This window comes from Eublepharis macularius, chromosome 1 (genome assembly GCF_028583425.1).
Source record: "Eublepharis macularius isolate TG4126 chromosome 1, MPM_Emac_v1.0, whole genome shotgun sequence".
NCBI classification, from domain to species: Eukaryota; Metazoa; Chordata; class Lepidosauria; order Squamata; family Eublepharidae; genus Eublepharis; species Eublepharis macularius.
In genome coordinates this window covers 56,418,103-56,436,092 of record NC_072790.1, presented here as the reverse complement: position 1 = coordinate 56,436,092, position 17,990 = coordinate 56,418,103, and the positions used below count along the sequence as shown (strand labels likewise).

Genomic DNA, 17,990 nt, shown 5'->3' with positions numbered 1-17,990 from the left:
TCTTTGTGTGTGGTGGGACAGGGATCTACCCCTTCAGGTTCCAGGGCTGCTGCCCAGCTCTGGGCCAAGCTATTATTTATTACTGGTACCTTTCCTGGTGCCTGCTCAGGTAAGGTTTCTGCAAGTGGTGCAGTAGGGATCTTGATGGCTGGAGGAGAGCCTGCTGGCCCCCATGAACAACGAACAACGAACATGTTCATGAACAGGTCATGTTCATCAGTGTTCTTTGTTCATTGTTCGTGGATGGCAACAGACAACGAACACCATGTTATTTTTTTTCTGTTCGTGCCCATGTCTAGTCCTTACTGATTCTTGCAATGTCTTTAGGTGTGATATACCATCTGAAGAACATTTTGTACCAGTCTCTAAATTTTTATTTCTTTGGTACATAGATTTTCCCATTGATTCATGGAAATAACCTATAAGAGTTGACTTCAAAGCTACAGAGGCATATAATATATACACAATATGAAAATAATGAAATGCTTTAGGGTTTGCCCTAATTTCCAGAACAGAACTCGCCCTCAAAGCTCTTGATTCCCCATTCTCATTAAAATATGCTAGAGGTATTTATATTCTAGACAAAAATTACTTGCCTACTGTCATTTTTCTTTAGTCAAAATCATCAAGAGTGTGGCGGCTATGAAAAAATGAAAACACTCTTTTCTGTGGCAAGTTACTATTGCAAATGTAAATACTTACCTTGTGTACTTATTAATCAGGCTAAGATTAGACTCACCACAGGCATAGCTAAGCAGGCGCTTTTAAAGTAGATGTGAAGTAAGATGATATTACTTAGATTTGCATTGCTGTGGAAACACCATTCTGTGCAGAAGAGATATAAAAGAGGCATCATCAGACCCTTCTGCTTCTATGAGAAGAAGTGCAGCCTACTGAACATTCATGAATGAATTACACATTTATAATACAATATGGAAAACCAGTTGTTTCCTGAAATGGTGCTTTACACTGTTTGTTCAGCCCTGGAACTCTTCGCAGGAATAATTGTTAATGGATGCATTGCTGTTGTCCTTGGCATTGAATGGGTTAGAAGCAGAAAATTGAGTTCATGCGACACGATCATTCTCAGTCTGGCTTTATCCCGATTTTGCCTACAGTTTGCCATAACATTGGACAGTTTTGTCATCCAGTTGGATGCTGAAATCTTTGGACATTGCGTAACATTGGGAATCATTGCAGCTTTTTGGATGTTTTCAAACCATGCAAGTCTCTGTTTTCAAGCCTGCCTTTCTGTTTTCTACTTTGTAAAGATTGCTGACTTCACTCAATCACTCTTTGTACGGCTCAAACTAGGAATCTCCAAGCTGGTTCCATGGCTCCTTTTTAGTTCCTTTTTATACTCTTTGGTTACTGCAGTCCCTTTAATAATGCTTTCATATATATTTTCTCGTAACCTTACCAACAATACTTCAAATAATAGGGCTGTGGCACTCTGTAAAAAAAAGATGTCGACCATACTATATTTGTTCTACACCACTGCATCTATTGTTCCTCTCATGCTATTTATGGCATCGTCATCGCTGCTAATAATCTCTCTATGGAGACACACCAGAAGAATGAAACAGAGCTCCAATCAGTTCAGTAAACCCAGTTGTCAGGCCCATAAGGCTGCAGTTAAAAATGTGGTACTATTTCTGGTCATCTACATGATTTATTTTGTACTTACAGCCAACTTGCTATTTTCTCCATCTCTTTCAGACATGACATGGACAATATCACTCCGTGCCATTGTGACTGCTACATATCCTTTCATCCATTCTATTGCCTTGATTTTAAGTAACACCAAACTTAAGCAGATTTTAGGAAAAATGCTTCATTCTGGTACTGTTAGCTTTGTAAGAGGCATTTAAATTCTTCTGCTTTAAAGAATAATGTTACCACTTTAAAACAAGCAAACGTATTTTTTTTAAATGTTTGTTTTAGCATTAGAGTATAGGTTACAGCTGTGGAAGTGCAAATCGTGATTTCTATTAGGATGTAGTGCCCTCCTAAATAGAGTTACATCCTTCTAAGTCCATCAAGGTCAATAAGCAATGAAGGGTGTAACTTTGCTTAGGCTGGCACTGCAGGTCATCTTCCCATCTCTGTTCTTGAATTCTTGAGTTGATGGTTCGGCAATCTTTCTGATTTTTTTTTAAAAGATCAAAACTAAATTCATGTAGTTGTAGGAGTTAATATCTGCAGCAAATGAAACAAGGCATTTGATTTGATTGCTTTTTTATGCGTAAATTTCAGTGAATTGTGAAGGCAAATGGCTAGGCTTTCTCATTGTTAGAGATGGAGAGATGAAAATCCCTATATTGACAGAGCTCTGCTGTTTCAAAGATAGCAATGGGAGATGTGCACATTTATATACGCCCATGCATCTAGCAACTGTTAGATATCTGCATGTTGATTTTCTGGCTGGATCATTGCTACTGTTTTCTGGTCCAAAGACTTAGAATCAAAGACATTTTAGTGGTACAAATCATTTTAGTAAAACACTGTGAGGCAGACAGATTCAGGAGAACTAGTACATAGCCTGACATATCCTAATTAAATTAAATTAAAACACATTCTGTCCACAAGAAACATTCAAAAATAAGTTTTATCTTGCTTAATACATGTCTGGACAATATTGAAACATATATAATAAAGGAGAGTGCAAGTTAGCAAATATTTTGAATGTATACCATAAATTGTGTGACAATGATGCAAAAAGGTACTATTCAAAAAAACAAGCTCATCTCTCTGAATAGAAGCAGATTTGTAAGTAACCCTGAAATATTTTCCATAATGCCAAAGATAGTTTAGAATATACAAAACATGGGAGTAGTGTTTCACCTCTTGCTGGTTTAAAAGGTCAATAAAATTGGAACACTACCACAGAGCTTAAGGGTATGGTTAAATGGACCCAATGACTGGGTATGGTTAAATGGAACGCTTTGATGGAATGGAACAGCCATGGGTACCAAGTATTTACCTTAATGAAGAAAAGTTGAATTCATCTATATCAGGTGGTGGCTTATCCTTTCTAGTGAAGACAGACTCTCATTTAGCTAAGCAGCATAAAGCAATGAACATGTGTACACTTCTGAAGTCTGAAACAGCTGTATAACCACAGGCTAAACAAATGTATTAGGGTACTAGTTTTTTTCCCCTTAGGACTATGAAAAGTCTATGAAAACAGTAATGTAAACATAGCCATTGCTCATCGGGATTGACAAAGTATAAGGAAACATTCTTTTATGCATCCTGTTACATGTAGCAGATTTATACAACCATGAATTTACTGGATTGTACTTCAGCAGTGCATAATTTGTCCTCAGACTTTTTCATATTCAATGCTCTACAAACTTCCTGTACCAGATTTATAGAAATTAAAGAAGATAGATGCAAATTGTCAATTAATGCTAGAAAAGGCATTATTTCCAATTGTTTATAGTATGATTTTTGTAGCAGCAAGACTTTTTAGCATGACCTATCATAAATGCATTTACTGTTGTTTTTAATTGTATCAGATGGTCAAAGGCGGAAAATGGTATCCTTTTGATATGATTGTTATGAATTTGGTCTTCTCAAGAATGTTCCTGCTGTTTGTAAATATGATGGAGTTTTTCACCAATAACTTATGTCCAGATTGTCTGGAAAGTATAAGCAGAACAGACATTCTTATAAGCCTTTCAGTTTTTGAAAACCACGTTATACTCATACAGGCAGCCTAACTTTCTTAGTTCTTTTGGGTGATCATTGTCACTTTCCATATATCTCCTCCTGGTTAAAACTTAGCTTCCTCTGGGTTCTACTATATATTCTATGTTATGTACTTTATAGTACACTAGAGCTTATTACAATTCCACAGAAAGCCTATCAAGGAATGAAAAAGGAGCAGAATTTATAACTATCTCTATTATGTCAATGTTGATTACTTTCTCCTTGTTATGATTTTGTTGTATCATTATCTGTTAATTATATATCTAAGGAAACACATCGAAAAAGTCAACGTTGCTCAGAAAGTAACAGCCATTCTGAAGTAGACACATGTATAGATGCTACCAAATTGCTTTTTTCCTTTTTAAAGATATATATTTTAGTAATTAGTGACTCTGCTAAATTGCCTGTACAGGTATGGAACTAAAGAATTTGGTAGATCCCCCCCTGATGAAGCTGCAGGCAAAATGTGTAGGGGTCAGGGCTTTTTTTCTGCTGGAACGTGGTGGAATGGAGTTCCAGAACCTCTTGAAAATGGTCATATGGCTGGTGGCCCCGCCCCTTGATCTTCAGACAGAGGGGAGTTTAGATTGCCCTCTGCACCACTGGAGTGGCACAGAGGGCAATCTCAACTACCCTCTGTCTGGAGATCAGGGAGTGGGGCCACCAGCCATGTGACCATTTTCGCCGAGGGCAATTTAAACTTTTAAAAACTCCCCCCTTGTTCCAGCTGACCCAAAGTGACATCATTAGCCCTGGGAGCATGCGTGCACTTTGCGCTCGCACATGTGGTACCAGGGGCATCACCTCCCACCAAGAGTTGCCCCCTGTGCTGGGAACCCACTGAGTTCCACCACCTCTTTTCCCAGAAAAAAAGCCCTGGTAGGGGTTATACAATTATTAAAGATTCTTCCCTTTGCACCAATTGCCTTTGTTTTGCCTTGGTGTGGCCCCCTTCTTCAACAGAAGGGGACAGACAAGTCTTCCTGTGGAGAACATTTCTGAGTTTTGATGCCATGACCAAGAAGATCCTCTCTCAGGTTGCCTCCTATATAATCTCAGAAAGCAAAGCATGCAAAGTAAGACTTTGGAAGATGATTATAGTGGTCAGGTAGGTTCATAAGGGAGTAGATGGTCCTTCAGGTATGCTGATCCCGAACCATATAGGGCTTTAAAGGACAGTAACAGCACCTTGAATTGTGCCCAGAGCCAGTGTAGATGTGCCAAGACTTGAATGAAATGGCTCCTATGACCCACTCCAGTCGACATACTGGCAGGGTCATTCAACACCAACTGAAGTTTCTGAACATTGAAGAATATGATTTTTGTAGAAAACAAGCTGAAACTTAAAAATGCTTCTAGGATATGTTTACTTTTGTACTGTGATTAATATAACACACTAAAACTAGTTGAAAAATAATTTCAGCATGCCCTCCCTTTCCCATTGCCTCTTCTTTTTCTCTTTTGGATGTTGAATCTTTGAGGCATTGGCTCCATAAGTCTCTTCCCTGGACTCTGTTCCGCTGCCACTCTCAAGCGTAACTGGTTAGTTATCACAAAGAACTATAATGTGGAAACTGCTTATATCACATAATTATTTTCCTCATTGCATACCAAAATCCTCTATTACAGCTCTGCTCAACTTATATAACTTTCATACTTGCATCATAGTAATATCACTTAGATCCTGTGCTATGTACTTGGCATATCTACATTAAAATTTGAAAAATACACATGTAAATATTCAGGAATATGACTGAGGGGTAATTTGGATTGAAACAGGAGGAGAGAGGCAGGAAAAGCATGCTCCAAGGGGGGGATTCTTGCACCCAGAGCAACACCAAGCCTATACATGTTACAACATGATCTTGACTGTAATTCAATTGTGGCTGGTTAGGGCAGGGATTTGGTTGCTGCTCACACATGACTCTAACATTAGACAAATACAATCACACAAACAGGGGAAATGTCTGGTGTTACTTTTCATGGCTGCCTCACCCCACTCCTAGCAAATTGGCATGGGATCTGTAGGCATTATGAAATTCCCAAGATACACGCTGTAATAGCTGTTTTGATTATCATGGTTTTCTGGAACAGTAACTCAAATCCAAGATGCATTGGAATTACACCTTCCCGAAATCCACTTGTTTTGAAGTTCTGGTGCTTAGCAGCCATGCAGCATGAACTCATGTTTTTCTTTGATTCTGCTGACTTCCTGAACAATGGAATTTATCCTTTCCAATCAGATCCTTGCATGAGAGGAGCACTCCTAGCCAATCCCAGCCAGTCACAAGCTGAGAGAGCTGCCTTCTCCTTCACCCCTCCTTTGTGGAGATTTCCTTCAGAAGTAGAAAACCTAGAGGAACCTTGTTCAGTGGCTGTAGATTTGGAATTCTTGGTCCAATTTGCTTAAAACTTGGGTGGTCTTTAGTGGACAGGCAATTCTGATGTCATTTAATTGAAAAAAAAAGAGGTATGTTGCGTAAAGAGATTTCCCTTTTCTCAGGCATACCTGTGTTTTTGTTTATCTTTTCTGCAATGGCTATACATATTTCTGGGGAAAATCCTTCCACTAGTGTACAAAACAACTCTTGTTGCTAACATATCGTTTGTCATAGTTGCCACATGGAGGGTCAATTGGCTGCCCATGACAACAAGAATGAAGTCAATTTAAAGTCAAGCCAAAAAAGGAAACAGAACATCCCTGAGTGCCAAAAAAGCAACACAGAAGAAGTAGAAACAAACATTCATTAATATGTCATGCCACTTTTTATACTGATCCACTCTGCTTCATGGTTGTTTTTTGCCCCCCCCCCCCCCCAATTCAGAATGAAGAGACAGACACAAGGCTTGGGTATAAATTTGGGCAATTTATTGACCAACATTAAACTTAATAACGGCAAGGGTATAACTAGTGGTACTACAGGTCAAGACAAGGGGTCAATTGGACCAACTCCTTGACCTGCTTGGGCAAGCACCCCCTGCCCCAGGTGCGAGCCATCCATGTGAATGGCTGTAACCCGGCTGGCCAGGCAAATGGTTCCCCCCTTAAAGCTCCATACACCCCAGCCGTGAAGCCTGAGGGAAGGACTTGTACAGGGGGTCCCACAGGCAGTCTGCCCTCTCAGCTGGCAGCCGTACAGCCCGCCAGCCAATCCCTGACAGACCCCTATTCCCCACCAATGGGGAGGTGCCACTGGGTGCTCACCGGCCCGCTCTGTCTACCCAAATCTACCCTGCCAGGGACCTAGGTTACAGTTCCACCACTCCAAATACCACACCTACAAAACAGTACAAGGTAGGCGAAAAACACCTCTTCCCTGTGCCAATCTGGGAAAAGGAGAAAAAATTCCTACCTGGCCCTGGTAACCAGCAACCAGCTAATCCTGTACTGCCATAGGGTGTGGTGGGTGGGCCGAGCTTTCAAAGCTGACTGAGCCCTACAGAGGCGGAGCCGCCCTTTACAGGGCCAGGCCCCACCTCCCAAAGCCTGGATGCCCAGGAATGTAAGGCTGGTTTCTCCATCCGTGCAGTGAGGCAAAAGTGGCACCCAGCCTAAGCATGTTTCACATGCAGCTGGATGTGCCATCTTGCCCCCCCCATTCGGAATGAAGAGACAGACACAAGGCTTGGGTATAAATTTGGGCCATTTATTGACCAACATTAAACTTAATAACAGCAAGGGTATAACTAGCGGTACTACAGGTCAAGACAAGGGGTCAATTGGACCAACTCCTCGACCTGCTTGGGCAAGCACCCCCTGCCCCAGGTGCGAGCTATCCATGTGAATGGCTGTAACCCGGCCGGCCAGGCGAATGGTTCCCCCCTTAAAGCTCCATACACCCCAGCCGTGAAGCCCGAGGGAAGGACTTGTACAGGGTCCCACAGGCAGTCTGCCCTCTCAGCTGGCAGCCGTACAGCCCGCCAGCCAATCCCTGACAGACCCCTATTCCCCACCAATGGGGAGGTGCCACTGGGTGCTCACCGGCCCACTCTGTCTACCCAAATCTAACCTGCCACAGCTAGGGCCAAGCCTCTGCTTAGGGCCTTGCATCCCACAGTTAGCCTAGTGCCAACCATCACCCTTGCCGTCAGTTACCACAAATATTGTGTTCCCCTTCACCAATAGGTGAACACCGACACCTCTGTAGAGGTTGGCAACTTCGGCCCTAATGCCAGGAAAGGGCAAATAAATACCCTTCCTGCTCCCAAAGCCTTTTAAAGGGCCATTTTGGCCTTATGCCATGACCCCTGATAACCTCTGTAGAGGTCAGCAAATTCAGCCTTTATGCAGGGGCTTGGCAAATAGATGCTCAGTCCCTCCCGACAGCTTTCTCATGAGCTCTGTTGGCCATATGCCTAGCCCCAAACTAGTGGGTCTCAATCTTCCCGCCACACAGACGCGGAAGCATTGCAGACCAAGGTCATCACCACCCAGGTGAATGACCCTTCCCGCCACCATGACGGGGAAGCACAGTAAACCAAGGTCACTACCATCCAGGTAATAACCAGAATGTAAGGCGGAGGCGCACCTCCCCTCAAGCCATCAGGCCACTACTTGCCTGGGCGCTGCAAGCCTGTGTGAGCCTGTAAGGAAAGGGCCATGCCCTGCGAGACAAGGTCAACACCACGCGGCGAATGACCAACATGTGAGGCGGAGGTCCGCACCTCCCCTCCAGCCATCAGGCCACTACTTGCCTGGGCGCTGCAAGCCTGTGTGAGCCTGTAAGGAAAGGGCCATGCCCTGCGAGACAAAGTCAACACCACGCGGCGAATGACCAACATGTGAGGCGGAGGTCCGCACCTCCCCTCCAGCCATCAGGCCACTACTTGCCTGGGTGCTGCAAGCCTGTGTGAGCCTGTAAGGAAAGGGCCATGCCCTGCGAGACAAGGTCAACACCACGTGGTGAATGACCAAAATGTGAGGCGGAGGTCCGCACCTCCCCTCCAGCCATCAGGCCACTACTTGCCTGGGCGCTGCAAGCCTGTGTGAGCCTGTAAGGAAAGGGCCATGCCCTGCGAGACAAAGTCAACACCACGCGGCGAATGACCAACATGTGAGGCGGAGGTCCGCACCTCCCCTCCAGCCATCAGGCCACTACTTGCCTGGGTGCTGCAAGCCTGTGTGAGCCTGTAAGGAAAGGGCCATGCCCTGCGAGACAAGGTCAACACCACGCGGCGAATGACCAACATGTGAGGCGGAGGTCCGCACCTCCCCTCCAGCCATCAGGCCACTACTTGCCTGGGCGCTGCAAGCCTGTGTGAGCCTGTAAGGAAAGGGCCATGCCCTGCGAGACAAAGTCAACACCACGCGGCGAATGACCAACATGTGAGGCGGAGGTCCGCACCTCCCCTCCAGCCATCAGGCCACTACTTGCCTGGGTGCTGCAAGCCTGTGTGAGCTTGTAAGGAAAGGATCATGCCCTGTGAGACTAGGTCAACACCACGTGGTGAATGACCAAAATGTGAGGCAGAGGATTGCACGCAGAGGCCCTGTCACTACCCGATTGGCATCCTCTTGGCCTGATGAGCCACCCAGAAAATCATGCTGTGTCCACCTATGAGGCTTCAACACCTCCTGCAGTGAATCACAGCATCTAAAAAGAAAAAGAAACAATTAGACACAACTCTTTAGAGTGTCAGCAGGGGTGCATGTATGCCCAATACACTGCCTACTATCACCGACCTACTCTTTGGTCCCAGATAGCCCAGTGCAGTTGCACTGCTCGGACTCATCACAAGGGCCCACCTGAACAATTGTGCCCCCACTGTCACTGATCCATCTTGGACCACCTAATATGAAGGGTCACTGAATCAGTCTCAAACTTCAGGTCCTGTGCCCTCAGTGCACACCCAGACAGATCTGTGAGGGATTGGGCCACCAGCTCACTCCTCTCAGAGTTCCGCAGAAGGCCATCAGTGACGTTACATGAAATAGTGCAGACTCAAATCCTGATAGGCACACTTTTTTCCAAACAGAGCCTAAACCCAGGCTGCAAGTCTGTGTGAGCATGTAAGGAAAGGTCCAGACCCTATGAACCAAGGTCATACCACCCAGGTGAACAAACTGAATGTGAAATGGAGGCCGCTCCACCCTCCAGCTCACAAGGCCACCCAGCCTATGCATGCAAGGGCCATGCCTCACAGCCCAGGTTATTACTGCACATGTGAATAACAATATGTGAGGCAGAGGACAGCTCCTCCCCTCAAGCACACTGGGCCACCCAGCCTATATATGCACATCTGTGGGGCCTGTAATAGAAGGGCTGTGCCCTTGGAAATTTCAACTCATTACCCTCTGGTGAATGACCAGGAGTGAGGGAAAGATCCTCATGTCCCATCAAACAGAAATAACAGCTGGCCATCATGTTCCTTGTGGCTAAGTGCAGTGTCAACCAGACCCTTCCTTAAGGGCTTGGGTCATCACTGTGCAAATTCTCAAGAATCTAACTTTCACACCAACCATTAACATCATGTAGCCCCAGAAAATGCCCAGGCCAACATTAAACGGGGAGGTTTACTGGTGAACCTAAAGGCGCATAAGCTGCCTGATGGCTGCTACTGGATACAAGGCGAGCCCCTTAATTTCACCCCTCCCCCATAACTGTGGGATATATCCACTAGCCGTAACTCCTACAGACCAACCTATGCCCCAGCCTAGAGACCTCCATCTACTTAGACATAGGTGCACCGTGTGCTGGGGGCTATAATATCTGGTTGCCCAACAACCACAGCCATCCCTGAAGGCCTAGCTCAGAGGAAATCTGAGGGCAAGCTGCCCTGTTGCATCTGCAGTTGAGACTGGGTGTTGCTTTGAAACATAAATGCCAGGACCAGTCTCCGGAACCCATCTCAAAATCCTATATGATTTGGATGAAAGGGTTAGGTATGGGCATCACTGCCTAATTGTCCACGTGAAGTGTGCTGAGGGGTTATCTAGTTCCCTCCCCCACACCAACTGCCAGGAGGATTGGAAAATTCCGAGCATATACAGTGTATAGTAAGACCCCCATTCTGACTGGTCAATGGGCCACTGCTCAGCCCACCAGCACCCCTGAACTAAACTCAGAGCTGTTAAGCCCCAAGGCAGCAGAAACTCCAAGGAAACTCCACCTCTAGGTATCAACACCCTGGAGACAAGGCTCAAAGCCCAGCCAGCTGCTGAAGCTCCCATAAAGGAGGCCGGCTGACAGCTGCCTGGTCCATGTACAGTAAACCACCTTAAATCTAATCACTGTCTCCCTCCTCAGGTCTACCTCATCCTTCTCCTCCACTTCCTGAAGAGGAGGGTTAACCCCCAAACTGCTGCTTCCTTTATGACTGTCCCTTTATAACTGAATCAAGAAATAACTCAAGATGCCAAACTATAAAACTCAAAGGCAATACTCAAGAGGATACAACCCAGGAGTCTAAACATGGGTGCCAGGAGACTGTTGCCTGACCCCAGGAGCCCCTCCAATGGACTTACCTATCTGCCAGTCAGGTTCACTGTCACCCTCACATGACTAGGTTACAGCAGCCTAGGCCAGTTCTGCTACCAACGTCAATTGTGCTAAGGCTGCAAAACTGAGCAGGGGTAGGGGTTTACAAGCTACCACCCTGAGCATATAAACCCTTGCTAAGCCAATAGCAATAATATGTGAAGCAATCTGCCTTTCAGATGACTGCAAGCCACCCCCTACCTGTGAAGGCCTCAGCCAGGCCTTCACAGCTGTAGCTGTAAGTACTTTCTCCAATAGAGTGAAAACATTGGGGAGGAGGGGGGCTAGATAAACTAGAGGCCTGCAGGGACTGAGCCTAACCATGTTTCAGCCCTCCTGACTGATGGACACTGACAGCCCAGTATTTCCTTAATCCCTGTGGCCACTTAACTGTGCAGGTAGGGCTGCTTTGCAGGATACATATTCAGTGGCTGTTTGCCCTTAGCAGGGCTGCTAGCCTTTTTATTTTTTAAATTTATAGTGGAATGATGGAAATGTACAGTAACGCAATGTACTGCAGTAACACATACCCCCAAAATGGAAGCCCAAACACTGTGTAAACTGCAGAGGCCTCTATAAAATGGCTGCCAGTGCTGGGCTAAGCAGGCCACAGGATGACACACTCAAAATGGCCACCCCAGCACAGCAGAAGTTGTAAAAGCCTCACCAAAATGGCCTCCACTGCCAGTAAGCAGGAGACAAATCAGACCATATAAAACCCACACTCAAAATGGCCACTGCTGGAGCTGTGCATATTGTAGATGCCTTCACAATAAGGCTGTACTGCCAGGAGGCCAAGAAGGCCACTGATGCCACACTCAAAATGGCTGCATCCAACTGAATAAACTGCCAAGCCTTTTCACAAAATGCACCCCCTGCTGCCTGAAGGCCTTAAGCCGAGCTATTGCTGCTAGAAATACTCCCTCCCAAGTAAGTATAAACGGGGGGGGGGGGGGAGAAAAAAGCCTACACAGAGAGGAGGCCTACCAGCATCCACCCTGCTAAGCCAGGAGCAGTAATGTAATCCACCCCTCAGATGCCTGCAATTCACTCCTGCGGCCTACAGAAAAGCCTATTGCTGTTTCTGCTGAAAGTACACCCTCCCAACAAAATAAGGGGAAGCAAAGCCTAATTAGGCTAGAGGCCTGGAAGGACTGGTTATAACCCTGCTTTAGCCCTCCTGACTGATAACCAACAGTCCCCAAGTGTAAATAAGAAGAGGATAATAATAATAATAATAATAATAATAATAATAATAATAATAATAATAAAACTCTGCCAAACCACTGAGCCTGGCGCTGGGCCCTGGCTCTCCTCCTGTTGTTTGAAGATATCAAGCAGGGGACTATCACAGCTTTCCCCAAGAAGGTAGCTATAGCCACCTAGCCCTGAGGGCCTGCAGTAAAACTGGCCTCAGAGGAGCTCGGCTGAGAGAGCTTGATATATGCTCTGCTCAGGCCCAGCTTTCAAAGCTGACTGAGCCCTACAGAGGCGGAGCCGCCCTTTACAGGGCCAGGCCCCACCTCCCAAAGCCTGGATGCCCAGGAATGTAAGGCTGTCTCTCCATCCATGCAGTGAGGCAAAAGTGGCACCCAGCCTAAGCATGTTTCACATGCAGCTGGGTGTGCCATCTTATATTGAAGAATTCAAGGAATGGCATCATACCTGTCCTAAAAACAGTTCTGTAAGAAGTCTAAACCTTATTTTTTATTAAAATGTAGCACTTAAGACAGCTTACACTGCCTTGCGTGTCTCCAGTTAGGTTGCCAACTGAGCTGGAAAAAACTAACCAGGATTGCTCTTTTGTAAAACAGCAGCTTGATCAGTAGAAATCCACAATTTTCATGGTACAGTAATATGTATTAGAAACTGCCAATGTCTGCAAAGCAAGCTGCTATTAAAAGTTGGTTGAAAAATTGCATCCCAATTTGTAATGATAGCTGAATGAATAAAACATGCCATCTCGTATGTTATGTGTGTCTGGGCTGGGCAGCACAGCAACATCAGAAAGGTTTTTGAATTTTAAGCGGGATGCTTCCATTTTTACTTCTTCCTCCCACAAGGCCAAGGATCCAATTTGATGCCAGAACCATTTTAAACCTGCGTACCTGCTCAGCATCTCACACAGGACGCTTCCAAGATGAGGCCCTGATTATTTTTTGAAACATCTTTCTTTTTCTCTCTTCATTGTTTTTTTGTTTGTTTTAAAATCCAGCCTAGTACATTCTGAAGAACTTGAAAGCTTGCACAATATGTTATAAATCAAGCTGGGTAGCCATGTTAGTCTGTCTGTAGGAGTAGAAAAGAGCAAATGTCCAGTAACACCTATAAGACTATCAGGTACCTGAAGAAGTGAGCTGTGAGTGACTCATAAAAGCTCATACCCTACCACAAATTTTGTTAATCTTACAGTTGCTACTGGACTCTTGCTCTTTTCTACAATGTGTTATGTTACTTTGGTTGATTCTAAGGGAAGGTATTGCATGGCCTTTGTTTATGGATTTTGCTTTGGACTACTGTAGCTACCAAAACTCTCTTTTTAAAAAAGGATGCTGTCAGATTATATTACTATGTAAATTTCAGATAGATTGTGTTACTTTGCATCCTGTGTTAAGGGCATGGCCAAGAAACAGATGTTAATAAAAGCAGGTTGATAAATAGTTGACATTTCCTTCTAGCTATTTATCAGTTATCCAGCATAAACACACACATACACTCACTATAAACCTAAAATTCAGTTAAAGTTGAGCATTTTTAAAGTCCTATGGATTCTAACAGGAAAGATACTTAACTAAGCCACGGAAATAAAGATAACTCAAAGAATTGCTGTTTCACTGGATCATGTCCTAAATAGAGATGGGCATGAATCGAATTATGACCCCCCAAAATGCCTGAACCAAGCCGCTTCGTGGTTTGCGAACTTCCACGAACTGGTCTACTGGTTCATTTGGGTCGTGAAGGGGCAGTTTAAATGGCCATTTCCCCAGGGAAATGGCCATATAGACTTTTCCTGCAGCTTGCAAGCGGCAGGTCCCTTTAAACTATCAGCTGGCAGGCGGCAGGGGGGATCCCCCCTTGCCACTTGCCAGCTAATAGTTTAAAAGGACCTGCTGCTTTCAAGCCGCAGGGTCCTTTAAACTGCCAAACCCCAGTCCCACCCTCCCAGCCCCAGCCCAAGCTCCACGCTTACCTTGCACTGCAGGCCTGCGGCATCTTCCCCCTCCTCCCGCAAGGGGCGGGAAGGCCATTTTTGGCCTCTTCTGTCACTGCGTGGGCCCTCAGGGTGGCAGAGGAGGCCAAAAATGGCCTTCCTGCCTCTCAAATGGCAGCTGTGGCTGCCATTTGAAGGGCAGAGAGGCCATTTTTGGTGGCAGAGGAAGGCAAAAATGGCCTTCCTGCCCCTCAAATGGCCGCCATGGCCACCATTTGAGGGGCAGGAACGCCGTTTTTGGCCTCCTCCACTGCCCAGTGGGCCCACGCAGCAGCAGAAGAGGCCAAGAATAGCCTGCCCGCCCCTTGTGGGAGGAGGGGGAGGATGCCGTGGGCCCGCAGGGTAAGGTAAGTGTGGGGCTGGGGCTGGGGTTTGGGCAGTTTAAATGGCTGCCACTTGCAAGTGGCAGGTCCCTTTAAACTATCAGCTGGCAGGCGGCAAGGGGGGATCCTACCGCTACCTGCCAGCCGATAGTTTAAAGGGACCTGCCACTTGCAAGGCAGGAAAGGGCCCTTTAAACTGTCAAATGCCCCTTTCCCTGCCGCTGCTAAGTGGCTGGAAAGGAGCATTTAAACCCCACGAACTGGTTCATAAACTGGCCGCTGTTCATGCCAGTTCGTGATTCATGGTTCGTGAAAATCTACAAACCTCACGGTTTGGGTTTTTTTGTGGTTCGTGCCCATCTCTAGACCTAAATTAATAAATCACATAGTCATAACTAGGCCAAGCAAGCAGTCCTGTTAAAATGGGGGAAATCATGGTTATTAAACTGACAAGTATCATTGGGAGGAAGGGGGGGGGGGGTTGTTAATACAATGCCAATACCTTGTTTCAACAGAGTATTCCAAGCAACTGAGGGAGAACTGTGGAAAATAAATTCACTTTAGTATTGTGGAGGAAGGGATTGAAAAGGAAAAAAGTTTTATTAAAAGAGAACATGGGCCAGCACTATCCATGTGGTTGCTTTAAGTAAGTATATCACAGGGCAGCAGAGGGCTGGGGAAGTGAGGAAGTGACCCCATGAAGAAAGATAGCTTGACACTAAACCTTACTCATGATCTAAGGACACATGTCTTTGTGTATGCACATTTGCATATATACTATACCCACACACACACACATATATGTGCATGTTATTGGCAGGAGGAGAATAAACAGGAAAGGGAACTTTAGCAAGCAAGACATGGCACAGGAAAGATGCCAAAGAAAAAGGAACAGAGCTGGAAGAGCACACATTGATTTGAACTAATGAACCTTGGGGGCAGGTCCTTAGCGTGTGAGTAAGAAATTATTTATTTTGCAAAATGGTATTTGATTCAGGGACTGCAGTGTATTGTATTCTATGAGAAATTCTTTCCTCCACATCTTACTGAGTTGGAATTAATGTTGCTGAACCAAACTGATTAATTCCACAACCATTATAACATGGCAGGCTTTTAAAACATGAGTGTTAAAACCCTTTAAAAACAACTGAAATAAACTGAAACACAGGGAACAGAGGGAACAGTCCCATCTGTCAGATCTGTGGCTAAATAATAATTGTAATCCAGACTACTTTCTGCAATCAGACAAGAGTCCGTTGTTTCCAAAAAGATTTACTGAAAAAGCAATCATTATAGTCCTCTGGCCCAGATGCAATATCTGGGTTGGTACACGTGTATTGTTACGAATGACAGGCAAAGCATAAGGTACAAAGTATCAGATCCCAGCAGACCCAACCGCCCCCCATAGTTCTCAAAACATTCTCTTTGAAGCTGAGAAAGCGAAAGTTTCCCAAGGCTGGAAAAGCGATAGTCAAAACAATCCTCTTCTGTGAGATAGCTGCTGGGAACATCTTGGCACCTGTGAACAAAGCACTTAGAATACTAAAAGAATTAATATGGAGTCTCTTTGGTTACATATATATAGGAAGAACATTCTAACCCTGACACCATCAGACAATATAGTCCTATCATAGTTGGGAATGAATAACTAGACAAAATTTGTCAGATGTAATTGTGTTGGGTAATGGAAGGTAAAAATAAATCCCACACATGCCTTGATTATGTATTTGCTTTGAATTACAATGCAAAGGTACCCACCACTATGTTAAAAATTGCATACAAAATAAGAGATTTCTGTTTACCTAAATCAGAATTGTAAACCCTGTAAGAAATATTAGATTTTAGTAAATAACTATATAGAATGTCTTAAATGGTTTATTTCTTAGTTCATTCAAATGATAATGATAAAGTAATTATAGGTCATGCAAGATATTTTCTATACAATAGGTCTTTAGTAAAAGGGACTCTTTGGAAATTTGCTTCCCAAAGCAAATAGGTTTCCAGACTTGTTTTTGAAGTCTTCATATTACGGACATATTTTTAGTAGCTTTGAGCTAGCTATAAATGTACTATCAAAGTGTTTTTCTCTTCTAAGCCATCTTCTGAAGGAGAACATCACAGCCTTAAGTAAATTGTGGAAAATTTGTCACTGTGTGCTATTTTTCTTATTTTGTTTATACCAGCAATTGAAACATTTATAGAAAAACTTGTAAATGGATTTATTATTTTTAATTATATTCATGGATCCGCAATGCAAAAAGCCAAACCAAAAGAAGATTGCTTGCAAAATGAGAGATTTATATTTATTAAAATGAGCATAATATACCACATGATAAATATTAGATATGGCCTGGGTTTCTTTAGGTTTTATAATTAAAACAACAGTTATTATTTTATTAACAATGATTATTAAATTATTACTCAGCTACATTTTTATGGGAAAATTTGGTGCAAGAAAACAAAATTGTGTGGCAATAAAGGTTCATGGTTTCATTTCAGAATCAGAGATGCTTAATAACCTATCAGTCTGACTCACATCCTGCTCTCCTATCATGTTCAGATAGTTCATCAAGATAGTCACATACACTTGAATAAATTCAGATGTTCATTTGAATACATTGCTTGAGTTCACAGCTAACCTCCATCTGTTACCATTGCTGTCTCTAATAGCTAGAAGGCAGATTTAATGGAAATTAGTGTTTGAGGGTTTTGCGCGGCTTACTACTCAGGTGTCTCTGTGAGCTTTCCATGTCTACCAATGAAACTATCAAAGTTCTTGTGATCACTTCACAGGGGCAAAAAGCAGGCCCCAAACTCTTCTGTACAGTTATTAAAGTATAAATAGACATGGGCACGAACAGTAAAAAAAACGAACATGGTATTCGTTGTTCGTTGCCATCCATGAACAACGAACATTGATGAACATGATCCTGTTCACGAACATGTTCATTGTTCGTTGTTGGTGGGGGCCATCAGGGTCTCGTCCAGCCATCAAGATCCCTACAGCACCACTCCCCAGAAAACCTACCTGAGCAGGCAGCAGGAAAGGTACCAATAATAAATAATAGCTTGGCCCAGAGCCTGGCAGCAGCCCTGGAACCTGAAGGGGCAGAACCTTATCCCACCATACACAAAGAAAATTCAAGTTCCAATGCACTCACCCTGTCTCTCTAACAGCAGCTGTCTCTCCCTGAAAGCCAGAGCTGGGAGCCTGTAGTTAGTAATTCTAACACTAAGCACAGGGGATAAGCCATTGCTGATTTT

At 44.3% G+C, this 17,990-nt stretch overlaps 1 protein-coding gene across 1 annotated transcript; it reads left to right on the top strand.

The window, feature by feature from the left end:
• Nucleotides 1–932: 932 nt before the first annotated feature.
• LOC129324151 (taste receptor type 2 member 9-like) lies at nucleotides 933–1,871 on the top strand. The gene has a single exon (XM_054971186.1). The coding sequence runs from the start codon at nucleotides 933–935 to the stop codon at nucleotides 1,869–1,871; it is 939 nt and encodes a 312-aa protein (XP_054827161.1).
• The last annotated feature ends 16,119 nt before the right edge of the window (nucleotides 1,872–17,990 follow it).